Source organism: Ammospiza nelsoni, chromosome 4 (assembly GCF_027579445.1).
Source record: "Ammospiza nelsoni isolate bAmmNel1 chromosome 4, bAmmNel1.pri, whole genome shotgun sequence".
Lineage (NCBI taxonomy): Eukaryota > Metazoa > Chordata > Aves > Passeriformes > Passerellidae > Ammospiza > Ammospiza nelsoni.
Window position 1 is genome coordinate 30,198,754 of NC_080636.1, and position 27,487 is coordinate 30,226,240.

The following is a 27,487-nucleotide window of genomic DNA, read 5'->3' on the forward strand; positions in this document are numbered from 1 at the left end:
GCAAAAATGTAACAAAGACAATTCAGTGCTTTTTTGTAAACAGACTCTAAAATCACCATGTAGCAGAAGAGTTGAAATGAAATTGATACCAATCTTAGAACATTAGTTATAAATGCAAGAGTAATGGCTATTCAAGACTGCATCAGCTGTGCAGTATAAATACATAACTGTTATAATTTCCTTGACTTCACATTTTCCTTTTCTCAAAAGTTTTCAAAGCAGACCAACAGTTCCTAGTGTAGTATCAAACTATTAAGTCATTACATATTTCAAACAGATCAGAAAAATTAAGCCACATCTGATTCGTTCCACTCTATAATTCCAGATGCAGTTCTGTATTTTTATTACTAATTTTAAGACCGCCATCAACAATGCAGGATTCAATAAATAAAACTGTAACAACTCAGACTTTATTCTGAGTCGCTCAAAAACATATCCACCCCTTAAATACTCTTCCATACAATGTCAGATAACAAAGCAAGGGCATGTAGATTATCTGTTGAAACTAGTCTTTCCTACAAGGGCAGAACTTGAAGGACATGCTTGGAAAGCTACTCAGCCCTGAAGGACTCTCTGACTACAAACATTTAAAAACTCTTTTAAAGAGCACATGAAGCATGCAGAGGCCACAAAGCCCAGTGTCGTGGGTTTGATTCTTTTTCTAGCTAACTAATGCTAGAAGTATAACCTCCACAGGAAAACAGAAACCACTGGAATAGAAACACAAAATTTATTATCGGTATATTAATATTTTCTGAAGCCCTTGCTGAGAAGAGAACAATTGTTTAATTGTTCAAATAATTAAAGCCAAAATTGATGAGCTGTGAGTTTTTACCTCAGACTGCAGGTGCTGGATGACAACTGTTAATGCTTCAAACTTTTGGTTACTGGACGTCAGGAATTTTTTCAGCTGCAGGATGATTCCACTTTGGGTCTCACATTTTGTTTTGTACTGTGTCAACTCGGCTGCTTTAGTGCCAGGTGAACGTGCATCTGTGGAAGCCTGAGTCCGTATGCATGAGCTCTTGGCACTCCGCTGCTTGCCCTTGTCAACTAAGAAACAACAACAACAACGAATCAACATGCATTTCATGCTGAAATCTCACCACAATGTAAAGACAGGTGCAAAAGAAAGCAGTTATAAATTCCTACAAACACTTGCTGAAACACTAACTAGGAGAAAGGGTTATTTCAGTAGCATTGCAGAGCAGGTACTACAAATTTGTTAATTCCTAACACCATAACCTTGGATACTATGTTCTGTACTTCATCCTCACCATCATGTCTTCTGTGGCATACTTTTCAGCATACTCTTCACAGTGGGCTTTGCAAAAATACTTTCATAAAATGCAAGATATCTTTCCTCCTATCTGTTCAGTAACTTATTTCTAAAATAAGAGTTGTCCTCTTTTGTGTGCAACACAGAATTCATATTTCCTGCACTCTAAAGTACTGCTGAATACAAAACCATTTTCTCTACATTTCCTTTGTTATTTTTCTTCCTTTCAAAATTTTAATTGTAAAAACTCCCCTCTCTGTAGCTGAGGCCTGAGCTTTATTAACTAGAGGTCTTGCAGCATTTCTTAAAGGTAGCAGTTTTCAGTCACAAGGACAAGACTTTAGGAAAGCTCTAAAATGTAATATATTTCAATATATTTTCACAGTCCTGAAATTAGATTATTGATTTAATACTCTTAGTTTTGTGGCAACCTCAATGCTTTCACAGTACACAATCATCTCATGTCAGAGGAAACCAGATGACATAAATCAGCACTTGACTCAAACACTGTATTTTCAGGTTTCTCTGCTGCCTTCAGACTGGAAAGGGAGTACAGAACTGCTGTGCAGATAGGGCCAGTCTTCCCCCCTTGATCACAAAGGGAATGAGCAAACAATTTTGCAATAAAAGGCTGATGCAATAGACAAATATCCCTTGGCAATTTAATGAAGACATCTAAGCAGATTACTTTGTACAGTTTCAACTTAACAAGATTTCTTCATGATAGAGTGAAAAAACCTGAGAGGTGAGATCTGGATAAAAGAAAGATAGGAACAATCAAAAAAAAAAAACCAGGGGACAAACTAAGCAACAAGAGTCAATCTTTTCTGAATCCCAAGCACCTGGTTTGAAGGTTGTCAAATGACCCTACAATCATCCCAGCAGTGTAAGGTTCAATCTCACAACTGGAGAAAGTATTAAGAACAAAAGCTTTAATTTTCAGTTAATGTTAGTCTGACTAACACATCAGCATTGTGTTAATACATCAGTCTACCACAGCCTGCATTTTTTTTAGTCTTTGAAAATAGTTTTCCTGTTCAAAATACTAACGTCCTCTACGCCTTCCTTACTGAGCCTGGCATAAAATGCCTCCTGAGCCTATTAATTTTCTAGATAAATCTGCTCTGGGCAAGAATTTCTGCTAGTTGGAGAATTGTCATCATATCGTGCTTTATAATGTTCAAATGCCCCTGTATTCTTGGAGATCTCCCTAGACTTCTGCTCAGAGATGCAGACTGTTAAAGGCTGCATTGTGCAGCTTAATATTAGACCTATTAAAAGGTGTATCAACCCAAATCAAAATACAAATGTGTAGGACAAAAGCATCAAGGTTGGCTGCCACTTCTAGCTATTTTTACCACTATTTAACTAACATGACCACTTCTTCTCTCACTGTGTAACAACATCTTTCAAGTAGACACTTTTACACAAATGCCAGTTCACATCTGAGAGCAACCGTGCCAAATTTCCAGCAATCTTATGGACAATACTGTATGAAGGAAACTACTGGTTACCTTCTGAAGCTCCTTCAAAAATCACAACAAATAATAATCGAGAAGGAGGGGGTGGGGGAAGAAAAAGGATTAGAGAATAAACATGTAGAGTCAGTTCTTCCTTTCCCTACTGCCTTACATACTCCTACTCTCTCATATATTCCACCTCCCTTCCTGAATGCTCCACTTATGACAAATAGAGAACAAGAGCTTTATTCTTGATGTAGGAGTATTGGGTAAATTCACTGATACAGATGCTAGTTTCATAATTTAATTAAATATTTGAAATTAGTTTTACAACCACCATGCTGACAGAGCTGTGTTAAACCTGAACAATTGCAGACAATTTTTACGCTGGGGAAAAATTACATCACATAGTTAATTACCTAATGAAAAAGTTTCATTTAAATACAGTGATACAATAGAAAACGACAAATGACAAAAGGCTCCAAATACTCATTGTTTCTGTAGTTCAGCCAGTCCTTATCATTTTTTAGTTTCATGCCACTGCTTTTATCCTGCTGGCCAGACCACCAAGTATTTTCCAAGAAGCTCATTCAAGCATCCAACCAAGCCAGCCCTTGATACTATACTAAAAAAAACTGAACAAAAAACATGCATGAAGTGAAACTCGGTGACATTCCTGTTGGCAATTTTATCATAGACATACTATACACAGCCACTTCAAATGCTGAAAAGCATGAGCCCTCTGTAGCATGAACTGCCTCTACAGATTAACACCACTGACACTAGGATGTTTATTTATGGCCTACGTACCTCTGGGCAATGACAGATCGTTTCCAGATTTGTATAGAAGGCATGCTGTGGTGTCAAAACAAAAGCCATGCTTTCATTAAGACAAAAGCATCATGAGTCTGATTAATGATACCACCACATCAATGACAGAGACTAATTCAAAGATGGTATTGGTTAACAGCCCAAGCCCTTCTCACTTGGGCCGGTTCACCTGACACCTCTATACAGTCAGACTTGTAACACAGAACAATTTCCACATTTAAATCAAGTTCTAGATTCCTCTCCAGCAGGCTCAAAACCCCTTTACCCAATAGAAAACTTGGTAAGGTGGAAAGCTGGGTAAGTTGGAAGACAGAAAATCAGATTTTCTAGTACTGCATGTAGTACAGTAACTGGACAGATCCACCATCCTATCCTTCACACCAGTAAAGAAGAAAAATAGCAGTGATTTTGCAAAGACTAAGCCTTTTGATGATTGAATCATTCACAGAAGATTTGATTTGAATCTTGGAAAAGGTTCACAAATCCTCTCACTCCCCCCACAGCCATTATACGGATGGCATAGCAGTCTCCAGTTCACTGGGGAGAGCATTAGACCCACTCCAAGCTTCTCTGTGAAGCAAACTGTTTCTCATGCACAGCTGTTCAGAGGCAAGAAATACACAACTGTCAGTACACAGGGTGTGTTCCACAAAGTCACATTTAGGTGCTGGGGCTCTGCCCAGCGCTTGACACAGTATTTGTCTGGCGGGCTACCTCAGAGCTTCCATTGTCCTACTGGTTTCCTAAGCCTCCCTATCTTGTGCATTGTTGTTGGATTACCAGAAATATCTCTAACACACGTTTTTTGGATTGAAGAGCCAAATCAAAGCCTTCCTTTGCATATCATGTACTAGGAAGGTATGTGTAGTAGTATCTACACTAACTACAAATTATTTTAGGCGAGAGATTCAATTTCTACAAACAATTAAATTTTTAAAAAGCATTCAAAATAGACTAAACAAGTTTCTCAACAAGCACAAATAGAAACAACTTCACTTCTCTCCCCACACCTACAGTCACAACTGTCTTACCCCCAAGCACAGTCTTTTCACATTCCTCATCGAAACTGTTAGCTTCCACAGGTCTTTCAAAACCCACGTGCGTCGGGTGTAAGCATTTTTCAAAGAAAAATTCTTGCTCAACATTTTCTCTCATGGGAAGATGCAGGCTGGTAAAAACTTTCTGCCTCTCCTCCATTTTCTGGAAAGCCTTGTCTACACATGTTAAATTGGTGCTCACTTCTTTGATCAGTAGCACCAGATCAGCCTGAGTATTTAATCGAGCTTCCATTTCTTCTCTTACTCTCTGGATTTCCTCAAGCACAGTTCTTATATCCAAGTGACTGGACTTCACCTCTGCTTTGAGATCTTCTTTCACCTGTTGCTGGCTCCTCTGCAGTGCTAACACCGTTCTGATTTCCTTCTGTGATGTTTCCACATCATGCTTTAGTGCCTTCTGCCCAGCCTGCATTGCCTCCTGGCTAGCTTTCACTTCTGCCAACAGAGCAGCGATGCACTCCATCCCAATCCCACAGGAGTTTCAGGACCTCTTCCAGTGTCACAGCTTCCACACAGGCAGGAACATCTGTGAGCCGGTATCAGATTTCCCCTGATGGCAAGCCAGCTAGCACACAGCCTTGGGATGGTATCCTGCCACAATCTGCAGCACCCAGCAGTGAAGGCACTCAGTAAAAGTCTCGTACAAGGCGAGCCAAAGGCACTACATGAAAGACTTCAACAGGCAGGGCTGTAGTCAGAGCTCCTTCTCAGGACTCAGCCAGAGCACTAATCATTTTAATTGGCTGATTATGCCACACCTGAATTTTTTAAAATCTTTTGCTGACATCACTGTACATGGGACGTCACCCCAAAAGCCACTCCCAACAGTCACTTGATCTGTGCATCAATCAAAATATGCCTGGGCATCAGTAACCAGGTTTGTTGCAACGCAGCCAAACACTCTGCGAGAACACACTGCCCCTTCCTGTACGACACAAAGGCTCAAAGGAAGCCTGAATTGCCTGCAGGAGCTGAAAGCCAAACAGTTCAACAGCATGTAGTTATTTCAATTGTATATTCAACAAGGTGATTATTCACCTGTCCTGCTAATGTGAGGTTCAGGTGTACATCTGTGGACACGTTTGATAATGCCCCACTCTCACTGAGTGCTCTCCTTATTCACACAGCAAGCAACACCCTTCTGGCAATCTCTGGAAGAACACAGTTCCTGAGGAAACCCTCTAATCCACAAACAATACAGGCTTATCACAGCAATATGGGGAAAATTACTAATGAGATATTTTTGCCATGTTAAGGAGGCCAAGCCTTTTAGCTACAAGGTCTGAGTGTTAACTTTTCTCTGGAAAAGCTAAGGCTTCTTATTTTTAAGCACAAAACTCTTAAAAGGTCTAGGCTCCATATGAAAACAGATGGATTAACGGCACCGGGCTGTTGGCTGTTGTGTTATACAGCAGTTTAATTACACAGTCACTGGATTCAATTTGAAAAAAAATTACCAATACCATGTTGATCTTGGTCTACAGAAGGTGTCAGTCTCTCCTTTCAAAGAGCTGAGCACATACTCAGCATGACACCCAGCAGAACAAGGACTCAGACCACACAACCTGGAACTCAGGAGAACTTACACACCACACCTTTGGCCCTGTCCTGACTCCAGGATGCTTTAAGAGGCAGTGATGATCCCAGAGCAAAACCCCATGCTATCCATCAATAACTGCAGTAACTCCCCTCAGCATTGTTTTGGGCTGGGAAGCATCACTAGGAATGCCAATAGCCCATGCATGCAAGATTTCAGGATTTCCACATCACCACAGTGCTGCTGGCCAAAAGTCCAATCTGGGGACTCTTGTCTTCAGTGAAAGTTTACTGCTGGTTTGCCAGTGCTCCTCCTACACTAGTCCAGACTAATGGGACCAGGAAGGTTTCAGAGATGTGCCCTCCACAGAGAGCACCTCATGGCTTGCAGGTATTCCCCAACTCTTTTGCTATCACAGCCCCTGATAAACACAAAGTCAATGCTGGAGGTTTTTTCCAAGTCACTACATCACCTGTCAGAAGGCCAGACATGGATTTTCTGATGCGATTTCCCAGCAGAGGCCACAGACATAGATTCCTCCCCTTTTGGCTCCTTGCACCATTCCTAGCTACCCCAAGAGCTCCTAAGCATTATTATTCACACAGTCACCACTAAAGACTAGCACATGGGTTGCAGAAGGCCAAACTGAAGTCTGAATGCAGGTAACATGTTTGACAGAAGATTTAGGTAGGTGAAGAGAGCCAGGTAAGAGCAGCAGCACTACTTCTGCATCCCTTGACCATCAGTTGCAGTAATTCAGCTGATCAGTGTAAATTTTCATTCCACTCTTGACCATACCTTAGTGGTTACTAAAAATCTCACTTGGTGAACCATATGCGAAGACCTTGTCAGAAGCAAAATCCATCTGAAATTCATTCCACTGTTTCTGTTGTGATAAAGCTGGAAAACAGGTGAAAGGGAGGGTATTTCCAGACTCATGAATGTAACCTCCAAGATTTAAATCTTCCTAGAAACTTTAGGCAACTAACATGAATCCTGTGTTTATAGTAAGATAAATAGCTCAAGTGCCATCCTCCATAATTTCACTTTCTGATGATTTTAAAGGTATGGTTACACAAAGAGTGATTCCATGAAGCACTGATTTCAGCTGAGTTAACAAAAAAACAAAACCAAAAGATCAAAACCAAATCAAAATACCTGCACCATTAAAAATGTTTGGGGACAAAAAAAAGTCTCCATTTGATACCCCTTAGTCCCTCTGCAGTGGAACAGGTTCGTGCAGATACTGACTTAGAGCAGAATTCTAACTATAACATCAATAAGTGCTTGAAGGAAGCCTTTCTCTACATAAGCTACATTGAAAGCCTGGCTGACAAAGCTCAGGTGACTAAATTAGGTACTGGAGTTGTCCTTCCTGTCCAGCATCACCAAATCCAAAAGCTGCAGCCTCCTTTCTACAAATGTGAGCACCCACCCTAATTGCCAAGAGTTCTCTGCTATAATGTTATACACTGAAGAAAACCTGTCCTTGGAAGCTGGACTCTTGCTCTATATGAGTACATTAATTCCATCCAGAATGCAGTCAATGTGTTTGGTACCCTCCTCACTCAAACTAAGATGGGCTGATTGACCATAAGGAATCTTGTCAAATTGTAAAGACCACCTTCTTGACATAGATTTCAGACAGGTTTCCTTTACTTTTCCCCACTCTGAAAGACACTCTTTAAAACCTTACCTAAAATTAAATTTATAGGTTAATATTACAAAACAAATTTTATGTCCACAGAAGCTGCTGCTACTCTGAATTTTACAACATGTCTCTCAACTGGAATACTTGACAGCCAACAACAGGTGGAGAACATTCCATCAATGCACAAGTTTCAGAACCTAGAATTCATTGTCTCAGAATTACTCATTTCACCTGTAGCACATCAGCTTCTGCTCCAGCTGAGATGTCTCTATCCTTGATGCATCTCAAGTGTGTTAACAGTTTTTCCTGTTTAGGAAAACAACTCCTGATTTTATAGAGTAATATGGATCAACCACTGTTGAAGACTTCCTCTCAATTATACATTAAGAATTAGGGCAGAACAAAAAAGGACTTATTTTACTTAAATAAAATCTGGTCTATTTTGTGTGAGATATGTTTGAGGTTTTTTTGTGGGTGTCTTTTGTTTTGTTTTTAAGGTATTTCTTTTGCATTACAGAGACACAAAAATCTTCTAGACAATTGCCAACCAGCAAACACAAAGCACCCCTACTTCTACAGCTCTAATTATGCCTTCCCCCCATTACAAGGTGTAGAAGTTATTTGAGCAATGCAACAGGAAGACTGATTTGCCACTTAATCTCATGGCTGTAATTTTAAAGCTTGCCTTGTGACAAGCTATGCCCATTAGGAGAGGACACCTTAAGAACACCCATGCAAATAAGGAAGCTGCTGGGTTTAGTCTGCAGCAGTACATACACTCTTTGAGAGGACCTGGAAATTCAGCTAGCTGTAAATTACCACCTTAAATTCTTCCAAAACTCCTGCTCTGGGCTATAATATAAGCCAGGTTGGAGAAACACACAGGGATAGCAGTCACAAAACTAAATTAATGGTGTCTGCAGACAGCCTGGCAAGGCTGGACTTGGATGGAAGTCTTCAAATCCCCCCAGGCCTTCCACAGCTTCGTCAACTGTAATTTTTGCCCGCATCCATCTTGGCAAGTGGTGAATACACCTTCCTCCTGTGCCTCTCACAGTCCTGGCTGGTGATTGTACAAACACAGACTCTTGAAGAAGTGATGTTTTGTTTCTAAGCTCTGCCTCAGGCCTGTCTGTGTAAGCTGGTGCAGACAGTCCCAACTTGCTCTGTTCACACTTCAAGCATGCCAGTCAGGAGCCAGTTCTAGTTTGCAGCAAGAAACTTCATTCTTCAGAGTTGTACCTGGATCATCTGCTCAACTGAAACACTTTAGATGCTGTATGTACCTCAGAAGCTTCTTTATCTGTGGTCTTAGCTCAAAGCAAATGGGTGACAAGAAACAGCACTTCTCATCTTGCATCTGCCCTGCATCAACATGGTGTGAAGCCCAAGAAGACAACTAAATGCCTCCTAAAGCAGTACGGCAGCTCTCCCTTTCCTCTACTCTTACTGTAACCTCTTGAGTTTCCCTTCTTTAATGTCTAGTACTAGCCCATGTCCAGGAACACCAGCTTATTTCAGCTGTCATCAAATCTGTTCCAAGCTGTTCTGAAGAAACCAATCAACCACCACAGAGGCTTTTAAGAAAGATGCAAGAACTGAACAAAATTTAACGGCAGGTAGGGAAACTTGACCTAGATGCTTCAACTGACTCAGCAGGACTAATACACACAGCAGAAATCTCTCTGCATTGTTTTTTTTCAGGGGTACAAAGGTTCTTTCAGCATGTATTTTTTAAATGCGGTACAGCCTGGAGGGGGAGTGCAGAGTCATCACATATTATTCCAGGCATTCAGTTTGAAGTACTTTTCCTGAAGTCTCTGTCTATCCTCACCTACTGACTTTATTACAGCACTGACTTGTAGCCTCAGTGCAACATTTTAAATCCATCCCTTTTCATTCCTCATTTTCAGCCAGAACTCAATATTATCTTTATACACACAATAATGAAAAGGGAAATCTCAGAAGTATTTACGTTATTCTAAAATCTCACTATGGTTCCCATCACATCTTTTACTTTATGTACCATAGGTGTGTTTTACAGAAACACCAGTTGGGCTTTGAACATCTACTATACAAAGTGATTTTGCCTCTGCATTCACAGTGTATTTTGTCAAGTTAACAGGAACTGTAATATGTAGAACTGAATTAAGTCTTCATAGCCCAGCTGGTTAGAGCATGATAGGGTTGTGGGTTCAATCCCTCTAAGGCCATTCACTTAGGAGCTGCACTCACTGACTCTTGTGGGTCCTTTCCACCTGAGAATATTTTGCATGATTGTGTGTGATCTAGCTAGTAAATAGCAAGCATGAATATGAGGCACATGTCTACTACAAAGAAAAAAACATTAATAAGCTCATCATACATGCAGAGATGACCACAAACAAACAAATTTGGAATGCAAAGCAATTCACAGAAAACAACTCCAACATTCACCAGATAGGCTACCAGTGCATCAGGGTTATCCTGGTTATTTTCCAAACAACCAAGGGTGATATTGATGCTTGATTTTTTTTTTATATTTTTTAGCTTGTTCTGAACTAGGACAAAGCCTAACACATGTTAGTGCTACATACCACTGTCTTGGGGGGGCGGGGGGGGGGGGGGGGGGGAAGGAAGATGGCAGAATTAGTTTATTGTACTAGAAAGCTTAGAGCATGGGTATTTTGATATGAGAGGGATTGACCACATCTACATTAATAAAACTACTTCATCCACCTTAAAAAAACCCCACTGTCTTCCATTTTTAATGAAAAACATGACAACAAGATGGAAAGTAATTGCATGAGGTTATTACAGTGTGTTGATTCTTTGGCCAGTGAGGACTGAATTAAAGACTAAACTACATCTCAATGTAGTATCCTCAGTTTAGCTATCTGAACTCTGCTACAGCAGTTCATCATATACATTACAGGCAACCTTAAATCTTTGAATCTCGTAGCTTTAAGATATACAATATACTGGAAGCTATACTTATTTTACATAAGGGGTTTGTGTTTCAGTAAGTTTCTAGTTCAGGTATTTCTCTGATTAAGCAAAGAAATATGTGAACCAGTTCTCCTTTTTCTTATAGTTGCAGCTCTGCCTTGTCATCCATAAAGTACACAACTTCCCAAAAAACCAAGCCCAAGCATGGAGACATGTTGAAGACTGGTGTCTCTCCTTTCTGCTCCTATTTCCTCAGTCTGTTCTTTCCCTAACTCCTGTACAAAAAGTTGCTCCTTACTGTCTGGTGCCCTCTACTGCTTCATTGCAAGTACAGGATATGGCACATTTTTGCCCTTCATTCTGCAGCCTCTGTCCACAAAACTAGAACCCAGAGTCATTGGGGACAGGGGTCTCACCATGATTAGTTCATAATGTTGGCAAACCTTCCCAGATCAAATGAACTGTCCCCCCCAGTACAAATCCTGATCCCTTTGTTTCTCCATATCCTCCCTGGATACACTCAGAGTATGTGTGTTACAGGCATGTGTAGAAAACCCTCACACAAGACCCGAGAGCAGAATGATGCCAATACAGGCTCTTCCTGTTCAAGCCTTTGTGAAATCCCAGCCCTCACATGTTACCATGGGTGAAATGGCTGAAACACAGCCAGAAAGGAGGAAGCCATTTAAACTGCAACATTTGAATGTATTCCTTCTTTAATACTACAGTCCACACCACCTTGCTCAATATCAAGAATACAGGGCTGGAAAAAGCCTCCTGAAACCATTTACATCACTCCTTGCTGAAGCAAGGTAAAAACTACCTAGACACAAAAGGTATTTCACGAGACTGCTCTATTGTTTTACCTCAAAAAGTTTTTTACTGCTCAGAAGTTTTACCTCAAATGTTATCATAAAAAGGTAAGACTTGCTGCATTTTGTTCATTGTATGTTTTCTTCCATATGAAACCCAACCTGATTTCACACAGATGAAATCACTGACGTGAGTTTTTTCTTCATGCCACATTTCACACAGATACTAAAAGGCTAGCTGAGTTTTCTCTTCTGCTCTCACCATGCAGAGCAGTCTCCTATGTTCTGGAAAGTCAGATGTGAAAACAGCTTAATTGTTTTTCAACTATTTAACATGCTTCCTTCTGAAAGAGCTGGCAAACATTATAATTTATGCTAGGGATAAACATAAAGTGACTGGGAGAGACACTGTTACTTACAAATCCAAGTAAGAGAAGAAAACAGACTTAATTTTTTGCATCATAAATTACATCTATATCTACATACAAAACTTGGCTTCAAGAAGCCAAGAAAGGACTCGGAAGAACTCCAAACAGGGCTCTGATAGCATATACAACTAATATTTTAAATTTGCAAACTGCTTTCTGCTGATGTGCTATAGAGGTCTACTTTGTTGCAGTAAAAGCAAAGAAAACCAACAAACCAATCAAATCGGAACGAATTTGGAATTTTGACTGAATCACTAAACTTCATTTTGTCAATTGTGCCTGCTTCTAATTCAATATGGTAACTCTTTCTTCACAACTAACACATTAGCTGACAGTCAGAACATATATTAGCTCAGACTAATGTTAGATTCAAGAACTTGATTTTTTTTTCCTCAGCAATTCGAAGTCCTTCAGAGAAGAGCATATGTAAGGCTTAGTAATTTGCAAAGAATCATAATCTTCCCTTGAAAACAACTGTACAAAGAAGATACTTGAAAAATACATTTTTGACCACAAGACTAGTACATTAATATGTAGCAGTTTTCCTTGTGCAGTATCTGCAGCTATCTTGAATAGTGAGGACAGAATGGCTTTTAGTTTGAACTCAGAAGCTATTTATCTAATCATACTAGTGTGAGCTGATGTTATATGACTCTAACAAATGTCACTGACTTAACTATGGCACTGAAATCCTGCCTAAAGGATATTATGGAAGAAAAAGTAGGGCAGACAGTGGGAATTTAGAGAGACTCCAAAGCCTTGCCTGCATTATTGCCTTTGTACAAAAAGTGTTTCTGAAGCTGAAACACATCTTATTGTCTTCATGAAATTCTATAACCATTTAAAAGCAAATTCAGATTAAAAATCAAATCTGCTGATAATGCAAATTTGATTTTTAATCTGAATTTGCTTTTAAAAATGTTCTTTAAAAAGGAAGGCGACAGCATTTCTAAGCATGTAGGAAGCACTATAATCAGGGCTAAGTTATCCAATATAATCATATTTTATCTACCAAAAGATCACTAAGAAGTTAAATTGTAACACTTTCCTCAAAAAATTGCTCGTCACAGATTGCGATACCAAATTACAAAACTAACAGTTAGCATCCAAATTCTCTTTTTTGGTACATAAAGATTCACTTTGTAAGAGAAGTCACAAATTTCTGAGTATAAAATAGAGTACAACCCAATTCAGAGACAAAGCTAGTACGTGAATTTTTTCCAAGGATTAAAAAAAATAATAATTCAGTGATGATATAGGCATGACTAAGCTTATAGGCTGGAAATTAAGAAAAGTAAAGTTGACAATAACTGATCAAATTCCCAAATCCCTTCAAGAATCAGTCCTAGCACTCTTAGGGGCTATGCATAAAACACTGATGCAGTGGTTTCAACATTGTTGACTATGGCATCAATCAGTGACTTGGCCCCAATCATTATCGATTGGATTTAATCACAGCCCAAAATGGTAACCCAGCAGGCTGCTCTTCCCCAGCTGCACTGACTTTGTTTGACAAGTTCAGGATCAGTCCCAGATTTAGTGTTTTCCCATGACCAAAAAATAACCAAAAAATTACTCTACAAGAAGTGTTGATTTGTACTGTCATTTCCACACAACAGGGCAGAGACATACCATTACCCTCTTGGCAGATGACTACCATGGCAAGATCACATAAGGGAAGTTGCAATAAACTTTTCTGTGTCTAAGTAAAGGATTACCTACTTCTACATTGTTTCACAGCTCAGTTAAGCCTCTGAGTTACTCTAGATCAGTACTGATTTTCTAAAGCACTAAAAATATTTCTTGCACATGATCACCTCCACTGGGCTGGTTCACACAAGTGAAAGTTGTTTTTCTAATCTGAAATTTAAGCACTTGTGCTTTTCATACTTTTGATTACATATCTCAGAACAATTAACATTAAGTCCCTGAAGAATAAAAGAAAATTTAAACTATCAAAATTAAACTCACAACTTTAGGAAAATGTATTTAAGGAGACAGGAGCATAGCATGTTTTAAGGAATACCAAGGTAGATGAACATGTGTCTAAAACTAAACTTGAAATGCTAAACTTGAAACTTTAAAGCTACCCTAGCACTGAAAAACCATTTGCTGGTCAACAGAATAGAACAGCATCTTAATAGAAGCACTTCAGTTGCTGCTGGTTAAAATCATTCATGTGAACTCAATCTTCCATGCTTCACTGCAAGTTCAATACAGAAAATATCACATCTCAAGTGCCTCATACCAGCTCTAAGCACTGCTGGAAATCCACATTTTCAAAAGACACACAAAATGTGCTTATATAGATCTTGGCAGTCACACATCAAGGACCTATTTGTGTCTTTCCTGTCATGGTAAGCAGGTTTCCTTCAATTAAACAGCAAAGATATCCCCCCAGGGACGTGCCTGGGACATTGCACACCACTGTTTCAGGAACGCCCTTAGTGTAACATTTCGGAGTCTATTTGAAAACATCTTGCCAAGCTGAAAACAAAACAGAGAACAGGGCAGCATCCACCATTTTCATCAGCTAAAAATATGTCTCCACCCTTTGAGAGGCACAAAGTCCTTCTGCTGCTTGCTGAGCAGTTAAGGGACTTCTCTTTCCAGCCACTCCTAACCAAGCTGCACAACTGAAGACCATTTTGGCAAATGTTGCCTGACAGCTACCAGTGCTTCCATCAAGGAGGGACTGCTTGCCATGCTTACTGTGGAGACCAAGCACTTCCCATGGACAAGGTTTAAAACATTCAACATATCATTCCTTGCACTTTATGCGCCCCTGAGTCTCTTCTGTTCAAGCTAACAAACTACAAAGATGGCAGACAGATTTTTGGCTTAACTGGGTGGTGGGCTGGGAGGGAGGAAGAGAAAGAAGACAACAGAAATCTTCTTGACGAGCTGACACATGAGGTAAGTGTGGTGTTCACTGGGGCATACCCATAACATATCACAAGGACCCAAATCCATGTGTGAGGTCAATCCTCAAGAAAAATCTCCAAATATGAGCACCTTTACTTGTGCCACTAACAAAGGCAGCAAGATAAATATTCACTGCACATTACATACACATCTTGCTTTCCTTTACATTAAATCCTAATTGAGGTCCGTGGTGAAATACAGGTTTAATAGGGTTATGCTACTCATTTCATATCAGGACCTTTAATCTTTTTAACTGGCAAAATGTCTTAACTTGATAAGTGAGTTAAGCAGGTGGCAGATTGTACAGTAATATTTGTGGAAATAAAGCAAGCCTTATTATATTTGTTACACAACATAGCCATGTTTAAGGCTAAGAAAAGCAATTTTTTTTTCTAGTCTTCTGTTTTATTTGGAGTAGAATAATTGCAACTGGCTTTCTAAGAAAGTTCACTTATTCTTTTGAAGAAAACATTTCCAATAATCCTGTTTTATGACTTAAAGTAGCTGACAAGGCTTAAGCATAAAGTCTATTCATGTAATAAATACAAACAGAATATTTTAAATAACTTAGATGCTTCTCATATAAGGAATATCTGAAAGTGTAAAATTATTCTTACAGAAGTTATGCAATAAATGAGTATCATTTGTAATACTGTGACTTTTCTACTGAAGGACTGCTAGTTCTCTTCGAGAAAAGGATGAGCTTTCATTAAAAGAATTTCACCCCAGATGTTCCCAGCCGTTCTATTTCCTGCCCCTAACTAGAAGTATTTCCATAACATCACATACAAACTGTTTACACAAGGATCCTGAGGAAGATCTTTTACTTACTATAAGTGTACAAGCAGCACACTATCATGACAAGAAGTAGCAAATATAAATTTAACCAGGAGTTCAACACAGGACTCCAGGTTATTTAATGCCCTAGCTACAATTACTACACATCAGTAAAGATGATACCAATGAAAGGTTTGTAAATAGCAACTGTAAAGCAACATCATGTGCAGATACAACTCAGGTTATTTAAGGTGAGTTATTTTCACGTTTGAGTATATGGACAGAAAAATTAAATGGGATGTTGTTTTTGGGGGGCTTTTTTACACTATTTTAAGACATAAGTAACACTGCCAATACATTCATTTTTCACCAGATCAAATGCTATTTTGTTGTCCCTGTAGGAAAAAGAACAGAAACAATACTCCCTGACCTGTTGGTGGACATGGTTAGAAAGGTGCTGGTGATAGTGCTAACGTTTTTAGTTGTTACAGCAACAGCTTTTAACTTGTTACTGTTTAACTGTAACAACACTATTCCAGCTAGACTGCTTGACCAGTGCAGCCTTCACAGATTTTTTTTCTAAAAGACAAGCCAGGAGAGATAGGGTCTGCTTGCAAATAGTTTTTCAAATAAGTTATGTTTTGGCATGATATTGGGCAAAACAGTCAAGAGCTGTTTGGAACAACATAACTTCCCTGAACACATCAAATCCATCACCTTTGGATCCAGGTTATTTCTATGCATTGCAATACTGAGAGATTACAATTTTTTTAAATAAGAAAAACCTTAGCAATGCTGCTTCACTACATGATACTAAATTAATAGCAAATATCTATAAACAGAAATCATCATTTCTTGACATTTGTGGCAGTAAGAGTGGTAACTGTGGTCCCAATCTACATATTACTAAACATAAAATGAAATTAACCAGAAATGGAAGAAACTCTATTCTCCTTCACAAACCAGTTTTCAGTGCCAGCAAAGAAAGAAGGGTAGCACAAGACAGTGAGACAGTTGGCTGACACTCAAAACATTGCATTCTCCCACTGAAATGTCATGGTATGTTCCACAAAAGAAGGCTATTGCTGTGTGTTTCAGGAAGTTCAGATTAGAAGGGCTGAATAAGAAGTAATACTTCATTTGTCTGAATGCTGCAAGCCATTTCTACTATGGTAACAGATTCATCTGCACAAACTGCAAAACTGGGAGAGGCAGATTTAGAAGTATAAGCCTTGCTTTACCACACTGGAAACACCCTGAAGTAATTTAAAAGCTATTCAAGTTTTTAAGTGTAAGTGTAGCTGCCTGTCATTTTCAAACACTAACCTACTTCACAGCAATAGAACTTGCAGCCAGACCCTTTTCACCTATTAGATATGCCAAGTGGGAAAAATGCACACTTAAGAATATGCAGTGGTACTAGTAGAGATTATTTGTTATGACTTTTATATTTACTCTCCAACTTACTCCACCAATTTACTCTCCAATTTTCTTTTATGAGGTTGAGCTTGAAGCAACAATTCTATTTACTTCCTACTGGCAAATACTTGGGGCATCCTTCACATATAATTATCTATTTAAGTGAAGGAATAACAAAATCCAGCATCACTTGCTACAGTGGAGTAGAACACAAGTTGCTATGCACCTGTTTTTCAGTAGCACCCCAGTTATTCTTTTTCCAATTTCTGGGGGCAAAGCTCCCCATTTCAATTCTTTTTCATACTTTATTAAATATATGCACAGGTTAAATGTTAACATCACATATAAGTTACCCTGTTTTGACTCTGGCATGTTTTTTGTTGGGTTGGGAGTTTCTTTTGTTGTTTGGGGGGCAGGGTTTTGGATGAGCTTGGAAGATCCTTTCTGCTACTGAGACTACCTTTGAAATTCCTAGTGCTACCTTTATTTTATAGCTATTGTAAACACATCCATTGGATGAGAGTTGCATAGAGTACAAATTGTACTTTCAAACCCAGAAACACCTGGAAATAAGAATCTCCATTCAGTTTTCATGTACATGCCTACTGAAGCTATGACCTACTAAGACTGAAATCAGGCACATCAGGCAGGTCATTTAGTACCCAGTCTTGAATAGATTAAGTCAGGAGCAGAATGTTATTGACTTAAACAGGAACATGATTAAATTTAAAATCCCCCATGACGAATGGTTTCCAGCTATTCAACTTCTCTTGCTCAGAACAGATAAGCAGGCTTTACTTCTGAACTATTTTTCTCCTTGGTGGGTGACACAAACACTTAACATACTTGTCCTGTATAAAATTTCTCCAGCAGACTTCTGGATTTAGAATATTTAGTAGGATTCAGTGTGTTGGGTATCTTTCTGTGGTGCTGTATTAAACTGCAGTGTCAGACATTTAATCAGTACTTCACTTATCCTTCAGGGGGATGGGAAAAAAGTGATATGAACAGATAAGCAACCCATAACATCTCAGGCTTTTAGAATCCTTTTTTAAGAGCCCTGCTTTGCAACACACAGAAGTAATTTTATAGCTCCCAATGTGATCAAAGAAAAACTTTGGGAAGAAGTCATTGAAAAAGGATGTCAGCTGCCCAAGTAAACACATTTATGATGTTTGCTTGTTATTAGCCAGAGAGCTTCTAAAACTGGTATTACTGAAAAGACATGTTTAATAAGCAATGGAAATCACCAGCAAGACAAGAGCACAAGTACAGTTTGCTTAAGGGAGGGAAAGAAAGGGGAAAAGCAGCAAGAGGGGCTGGATGAAAACATTTACGACAAAACAATATAGAAACATTGACAAATTCTCAACAAAAAGCACAAGAGCTTTGAGCTCCATTTGCAAAGCTAGTTTCTTGTCTGGACTTTCATCTTTATATAAGAGAAAACATAAGCAATTCCAAACTAGTATTCTGAATCATTCATAAGAGAATGTCTTTCTCTCACAGTTTATTCAGAACTCATGATCTACACAGAGATGATGATTTACTCTGTCACACCACTGAAGCCTGAAGAACATAAGAGCACTTTAGTCACTCTGGTAAAAATCCTAAATGGCTCAATAAAGGAAGCAAATACAATATTTCATCACTGAAAGACAGTGGTTCCCACTCTCCTCTGCCATGTTTATGCAGTTCTGAAGTGTTTAGATTTTTGCAGTTGCTACAAGTAAGTTTTATAAGTCACAGGATGTGAAAATAAATTATTTCCTTAAGATATCAGGATTCTATTTTGCTGAAGAGGGCACTCATTATATACAGCTAACAATGCAGGTGCAGTATACTTCCAGTTGCTGAGAAAAATGATACTTTGATGTCTGCCTGCATTTAAGGAGAGAGAAGAAAATTCTGGATATCTTGACCTTGAAGCAGTGCAAAGCACAGTCATGGAAGTTAGACACAAGGCAAGAAGCTGAAATACTTTAAAAACATGTTAAATATTACATTAAATTTCACCTGGATTTATTCCCTTCCTATGGGAAAAACATCTGATTTTATTTGGCTTCCCCTGAACAGACTGCATGGTTATGCTGCAACATATCTGAATTACTCTAGGTACTCGGACACCTCCACTTGAATGACAATACAAGTAGTGCAAAGATATCCAGCCCAAGGATCCATTTAATGCTAAAGTGCAATGACTAACGTAGAATAACCTAAACCTGTGTAAACAACTCTGTGTCCCCCCATGCTCTATGTGAAGAAACTTCATCAGGCTGCTGCAAACTACCCTCAGCTCATACCGAAAACCCAAGAACAAGTTCCATCCTCTTCCTCCCGAAAGTGCTTACATCCTAACCTCACCAAGTCACTGCACTGCAATTGTCAAGCACAATATGACAACAGAACAATCCAACCTGACCTGTGCTCTAGACAACTTCAAAATTCTACACTTCAACAATTTCTCCAAGTATCTTAAGGGTGGTCTATAGTAATAAAGGCAGTCAAGATCTATGCTATGGTCAAAGAGAGCAAAGAATGAAATTCATGATAAAGCTTCTTACAAGTGCAATCTACATCAAAACTGGAACTCAGTGTTGTTTACATAATACTCATACATATTCATGTTCCTAGATGGACCCTGAAATTCCATCTGGCATTTACCCCTTCCCTTATTTATTGACACACTCTATACTGTTTATTGTGCCTACCGCTCATGTGACCTTGGAAAGAAGCCACACGTCATTTTAAACAAATTAAACCACTACAAGAAAAGACAGTCATATTGGTGCTGCAAAACTAAATATGGCTCCTCCTGGCATTTAACAACAACAGAAAATTTTTAGGCTTGTAATATACACAATCATTGCCCCATGTACTGTTGCTGAGTTTTATGAGCCTGAAATAATCACTAACAAGCTTCGATGCATTCTGCTGTTTCCTAACCCGCAGTATTATCTATACATACTTGCATTCTCCACTACAGACTATGACCTGGTTTTCACATGCCCTACTTTTTTGGTATACTCAGCTCTAGCTAACCACTGGTCATCTTTCTGCTAACATACTAACTTCCTAACTAACAAGACACAAGGACAGCAAAGCAGAAGGGGGAAAGCAGGCAAAAAACCTCTGAGGCTTCAGTACTGTGCTATTAGTCTGTACATACTGTACATAGAGAAAACACACAAAAGGTCTGTTCAGCACTTCTTATTTAATGTAGCGCTGCTCAACTAGAACACAGGGCTTGCAATCTATTTTACATGTTGTATTTCACAGACACCTTCAGGCAGGCTTTGCTTTCACATCCACTCAAAATAAATGAAACCAAAAGCTGATTCTTATAATTGCAAAATTCTCTTAATACATGCACTGACATTTATCTTTCCAAAATTACACAAATTTCAGTAGCACTTAATGAACATTTGGAAGACTGAACATTATCTCCCCTTATCATCTTCTTTAGGATTTTTGATCCTGGAGTATGTGTTATGTAGAAATTTCACATTATTTATACAGTTATATGCACAAAGGCACCCTTTACATAAGAGTTTTTGGCATCAAGGTATTTAAATCCTAGTTTAAAGCCAACACAAGCAGCCTGCAAACAGAAGCCTATATTGTACAGTTGGCCTGTATTATGTTCATAAATGCATTTATCATCACAGAAGAATTTTGAAGCTGGATTTACTTTGGCAAGGATAAGAAATGACAAGGCAAATGGTTTAAGCTGCTATGTGAAAAGACAGCACAGTAAGGAAAGCTGACTGGTAGCACTCAACTCCAAGAAAATAAAAGCAGAAAGGGTGGTATTCCAGTGAGAGAGGAAATTCTTGAAGAACTTCTGCAAAAGTAGCTTATGTAGCTGCTTCCTCCCTCTAAGTAAAAGGAAAAAAATTTTAAATAGTACAGTGGAGAACAATACTTATATAAGATGCTCTCGGGTATCTCTAGATGTCACATAGCTCAGCTCAAACAAAAAAACAACTTCCACCCCTCACCCCCAAAATGACACATGTATATCCTGGAATAAAGCCCACCTTCCATAAACGTGCTTTATTTGCTTCACCTGACACTGAAAATAAAAATCAGGTCAGATGCAGCTGAGAATTTTGTAATTTTTTTTTTGTTTGTTGTGTTCTCTGTGTGTGTTGAATTAAACACACACACTTGTCTCCAGTGTCTAAAACGTTGTACCTTTTACGTTTCTCTTGAAAGAACAGGCACAAAAGTTTCTTTGTTCCACTTGCAAGTAAGATGTATTTAGCACAACTGTGATAACAGCTACCTACAGGTAAGTATTCAAATATTTCCCACAGACAGAAAGCCACACCATGACAGCCTGTATTCATTCCACTTCCCTCCCTTCTTCCCCTCTTGCACCCAAATAAGATACAGAAAAGACAGTGCTCCCAGCAGATAACCATTTAAATGATTAGATAAATATTTAATAGCACAGACTTCCTGATACTATTTTTGGATTTGTGCAAGGAAAGAACAAATCCCAATTTGCATTTCACAAACAGAATAACTATCTTCCAAACAAGCAGCTCAGCACACATGTAGAGGCTTAGAATATGAAACTGCTTGAAAGTCAGACTTCTGTCTGAAATTCAAAAACTTTCATGCCCAGTACAATTCTTACTTGCTAAAAATAAGATGCTGTTAAAGTAAACAAGATACTCAGTGCATGATCTAATCATCATATTAAAAATACACAAACCTGTATGAAATATAACAGTGCTTTTCTTGTAGCCAGAAGGCAGACGGATGTTTCGGAGCAATCCCTTTGCTGTCAGCCTTATGCGCATGTTGGATAAGGAAAATTTCGGGGACCATAACATGTCTTCAGTGCAGTTGGAAGACAAACAAGCAAGAAACAGCCTCCATGTACTGTCACATACTATGTTTTTAAATCACTACTGGCAGAAATGAGCAATTCTTGCTAAAGAAAACAGGCTTGAAGAAGTAATCAGGTCTCCATTCCTTTGCTGCTCCACTCCTTATGCACAGACAAACAAAAAAATCAGTAAAAGCAGATATCCACAATGTAAATGCTGCTGGCAGCTTCTCCTCACCAGATGTTCTGGAAACAAAGCTTGTCCTCAGAATAAAACCGACTTAGTGGTTTCGCAAACCAGCAGCCTCTGAATTGCATCACAGTACCGATGCTCAATCTGCTACGGGACTCCGTGAGCTGGGAACTGGAAAAGGAGAAATGGGAGGAGGAGGATGAGGAGGGAGGAGGAGGAAGTGGGTGGTCTCACCAGCTGAATATATCATCTGGCAATGTCACAGTCCATGTAATTTTTCTTTGGAAACTGTAAGGAACATTATTTGAATATTCCTGGAGGCATAGTTCAGCTTTGCTCTCCAAAAATCTTCTCAGGGTGCACTTTTTAAAACTGTTTCTTTCAATCAAATATTACGTCCACATTTAAAGTACTAACAAATCCAAAGACACATCTATTCTCTAAGAACAATTCACTATTTGAGAGCTGCTTAAGGGAAATTCTGCTTAGCTTGGCAGCTCAACACTGCAGATGCTTCTATTTAGCATCAGAGGAGAAGGACTCGGGCATTAATTCACATTAAAACAGTTCTCTGCCAGCTGGGTTTTGAAGGCACCCAAACACTTAGGCAAATAAGCAGTGTTGGAGGAATTCTTACAGCATAGATGTACTCCCCATATTTGAGTAGCCCTCATATAAAGAGTTTCCTCTTACTATTTAACAAGCTGAAAAGTTTTGCATATACTTTGTTGAAGTCCACTGCCATTAGCAAAAATTAAATTAAAAAAAAATTATAAAATAAAGGAGTAACTGTTTTACATATTAGAAAATGTCATATTTTTTACCCGTGACCATGACTAGACATATATGCACTGGCCATGTTCCTGTGCAAAAAGAAACATTTCACTACTTTTTCTGAGGTCAGCAGCTGCCTTACCAGGCAGCCACTGCAGCAGAGACCACCCAAGTACTCTCAGCCAGTGCTGGAGACAAGACAGTGGCACCTCACACTTCTTTGGCGTTGTTTGAAGAGCTGGCCTCCACAGACTTTGTCACTCTTTAGAGACAACAAAATTAGGTACTTTTCCATTGATTCTGCACTTCTACCCTTTCAGCAAACCCCAGCCAATTTTCTCTAACATCTATACCTTTGAACAGTTTTTCCAAATTCAGAAACAATTAGCTCAGCTTAGTCTGAAGCAGGTATAAGCCAAATTAAATATCACAGTGACAGCTCTCATTTCAGCAGTGCCTTACCTGCCCTCTCTTTACCTCCTTACCTTACAAATCTAACTTTCATATTTTAATAGCATGTCTTACTTGCTCAAGATGCACTTTAAATTTATACGGCTTATTTTCCACATGAGCTAGAACTAAAAATAGCATGTTGCTGCTGTATCTGGATATCTCTGAGATCACGCAGAGCCCGGTGCAGTGACAGTGAAGCAGATGCTCACTGTATGTAGAGCAGAAGAGCTGCAGCACAGCACCCAGACAGACCCACCAAGGCAACCTCCACAGCAGACTGTGTGAGAATGCACCAGCATGTTTTCAAAGCAGGTACCAAAATATTTATTTCCTGGCACACTGATGAAACACCAACTCTGAAGTACTATAATACATCTTCAGTCCACACAAAACCATTCAAAATAAGTACAAAGACAGTAAATTAGGTTTTTTTGTTAGGTTCCCAGGGCAGCCTCTGCACACAGCAGGGCATGCATGTCATTACTGCTATAAAACCTCATCTATTCCTTCTAGTCTGAAGAGCTTTGGCACAGCAATGTGTGTTCATCTATCTTTCCAACAGCCTGCAGTTCCAGACTCTTTCCCAATCCAATACTATTATCAAAGACATTGCCCCTTTCTGGGCTGCATTACTGTGATGCTTGAAAACCACACTGAGCAGTAAACCAGAAGGCTTGTTACAGCACAGTTCAGCAGACTTGTGCATTCACACATGCACAGTTTCATTAGCACATCTCATCAAATATTAGATTGTTATTGTTAAATCCTTTCTTAATTAAGGCATTTTGAGATTTTTGCTGGGCATACAGCCAGTCTTCAGACATCATTTAGCACCCAGCTGCATCAAGTTTTACCCTTTTGCCAGGGCATCCCCAGAAGAACTCCCTTTTATTTCCCTCCTATTCCCACATTCCTCCAAGGGAGAAGCTGCCCTATGTAGTAAATATTTTCTCACCTTCCCAATCTGATGCTCTCAAAGGTGGAAACAATCCAATCAGGCTAAAAAAAACCACCCAAACCACTGCAAACCAACAAAACACATCCAAAAAAAACAACCCACCACTTCTCCCCATCCTTGCATCAGTGCTTAGGAGGAAGGTAAAGAACTCCTCATTGGCTGTAAAACCAGAGAAGATGGAACACCCCGTTGAAACCTCCTAGGAATCGGAGCTAGAACAAAGAATCTCTACAGGAAAAACATGATGTAATGAACCAGTTTGGAAACTGCAGAAGGAATGAATCACCATACAAAATATGAGCAGACCAAAGCTCTATATGAACATCAAAATCCTTTTAGGAAAGACCAAAACTGCTTCTACCAAGATACACAAATAATACTTTTACTGCCTCTTCTTTCCTGCTCTTTGTTTGGGTGAAAATAGGCCATGAAGAAACAGATACATCATATTATTTGTAAAATACATTCTAGTCTGACAAAAATGCCTTTCCAGCCTCTAGAGTTTTAATTCTATTAAACCCCAGAAACTTGAAACAAGTCTGTGTTATTCAGAAGCAGACCTGACAGCACAAATAAAGAGCAATGGATGCATGTCTCATGTAGTGCCATCTAGTACCCAGTGCTCTGACAGCAGCCAGCAAGAGCACTGCCCACACCAGTCTGAACAGCTCCCAGGCAAGATTCCACTTGCAGAGAGGCTCCTCCAATAATCCTTCTAGAGCTCAGTGTCACACCACAGCACAGCTTCACTGTGGTGGCCATGCACGTGCCAGCATGGTTTCCTTGGCTCAGGAAAACAGCACCTTCCACTCCTGTCTGCACTCCCACGATAGTCATCTAGGGCCTCGTGCTGCCAGACTACAAAGCCAGGGCGTAATCCACGGGATCTTAACAGAGCACGCCAGGAGCATGCACTGTCTGCATTTCATGCACAACATGAGGATCACAGACAGGTCTTTCTCTTTCTTGACATTAGAGAAGGATGACAGAAAAGAGCACCAGAAAAGAGCAGAATAAAATAGGAAGCAATATACAAAGGACAAAAGGACAAGACAGATTTTATTTACTAGCATCTTACTGCTGGCTTCTCTCTGACTCCAAAGCCAGAACTTGTGATTAACATGGAAAAAGGGGCTCTGTCCTGTTATGACCACGTAATTCAGTCTGAGTTGCTAAATGCATCAGTACCCGATGACACCATCAGATTGATGGAGGGGCCACACCTATTTTAACCTCAGTAGATATACTAAATCTGCCATTCCTGGGAACATTAGCAATATGAAAAAAAAAGAAGCAAAGCACACTGGCATGTATAGGCTCTCAATTCAGCCTCACAAGGCCTAATCCACAGTGTCTGCGTTTCTGCTGTCCCTTTCCCTCTCTCCTCACCCAACAATCTCTAAAAATGCCATTGGAACACAGTTAAGCGTCTCACTGTATAAAGGTCTAAATCAGGAGCTAGATATTTAGATCCAAGAAGTGCATGTAAAGGACACTTGGCTCCATGTCACAAGACAGCAAGAGCAGTGCAGAGCAGATGGATTTTACTGGCATGCTTTACTTCAGGAAGAACTGAAGGGTAATTGCTTATGCAAAGAGAGATGCAAAAAGCAGGAACCTGCTAAGAGCCAAAGGGTCATCTGTGTCCTCATTTTTATTTCTGGGAAATGACTGCTCCCACTCCACTCTCCTGTGATCTGCTTGCTCTAGCCAGTGCTCCACTTTGAAAAGTTAATCGTCCTGTAGGCAACCGTACTTGCTGCCACAATGAATGCAAACTGCAGCTTCAAGACTAATTTTAAGCTCAAATCCTCTCCTGAAAAAAAAAGGAAACATCTCCCTTCCTCAGAGCAGGAACTAATATCCTAAATAATTTATGTTTCTTCTTTCTGTACACAGAAGCTTTTAATCATTATAAATTCAGCAGCCTGTCAAACTGAAGGTGATGCTGCAGTGGATTCCCGGGCAAACTGAAACAGGAATCAGGCTGATCTGTGTCTCCCACATGCAACAGTGGTATTTACATTATCTTCACTCTTTTATAAGTGAGAATAGCCACAAAACACTACAAGAATAATTTCATTTTTAACTTCTGATATAAGGGAAGTGCATTTGCAGGATGTCCCTTTCAAAACGGCATTTTGGTAAGACTTCCTCAGTCAAAATCCTACAGAGCTACTACTCTACAACACTGTACAATATCAATAATGCTAGAGTAAAATGCACTAAAATTTGAAATAAAATGCCCTTCAATGATCTGGCCAGATGTGAAAAAGACTCACAACCACCTCTTTGCTGCCATTCAGAAACAGGGTAGGTGTATGCTTAAGTTCTTGTGAGCTCAAACCTCATGCAACAAAGGAAAAAAAAAATGCTTTAACTAGACCCACAGCCTAAATTAATTATTTATTTACAAAATACTGATTTACATTCCCCATGCACATGTATTTCATCCATGGCCTCACAACAATACCCAGAGAGCCTCTAAGAAAGAGCAGTATTGTAAACAAAGTCAATTTGGCAAGTTTATGCCCTATGACATGACAGTGGTTTATCTGGACAGCACAAAAGACATTCAAGATAACTCACTGACTTTTGCCTACCTGTGTGGGCTTTGCACACCCTCCCTCACTGCAGACATGCAGAAAAAAAGGCAGATGTACAAGTTGTTCAATCATCTTTGACACAAGGCCATGAGTTTCACACTTCTGTGACAGTTCAATAATCTCTCAAGTATTATGTTCACTTAAGCCCCTAACAGGGTCCAACGAATTCCAGTTCCCAACATTGGAATTTTCTCTATCTATCACTTGGACTGAGCTGATGCAGTCTGTAGATATCCCTTTCAGCTGCCCTCTCCACTCACAGAAGCTGGCCTACCCAATATTTAGACAAGTGTGAGAAAACCAAAGCTCTGTGCTGCTCTCCTGTGTGGCTTGCTATTGTGAAACATCAAAATAAATACCAGGGAATAGAACCACAGACATTCCTCCCCACAAGAGAATAAATACCACAGAAATAAACTACAAACATTCCTGCTGTAGAAAGCCTGCATACCTCTGCACCACCACTTGTTTGGACTATGGATGTGTGGAGCTGGAGAGCAAGGTTCTCACAGAAGTCTGGAACTAAATAATAACAAAGAACTCTGAAATATCTAACCT

The 27,487-nt window shown here is 39.4% G+C and overlaps 1 protein-coding gene across 3 annotated transcripts in view; it reads right to left on the reverse strand.

The window, feature by feature from the left end:
* MTUS1 (microtubule associated scaffold protein 1) overlaps positions 1–27,487 on the reverse strand; it is a 120,158-nt gene that overhangs the window by 30,969 nt on the left and 61,702 nt on the right. Inside the window, exons 1-2 of one of the 3 annotated variants that reach the window (XM_059471458.1) lie at positions 21,829–22,236; positions 836–1,053 (exon numbers count right to left, since the gene is read on the reverse strand). In XM_059471458.1, the coding sequence (XP_059327441.1) occupies positions 836–1,053; positions 21,829–21,949 (339 nt within the window). In that variant the 5' untranslated portion in view covers positions 21,950–22,236. Of the gene's footprint in view, positions 1–835; positions 1,054–4,601; positions 5,324–21,828; positions 22,237–27,487 lie in introns of those variants that run through there. The other 2 variants (XM_059471456.1, XM_059471455.1) reach the window with 2 other exon arrangements.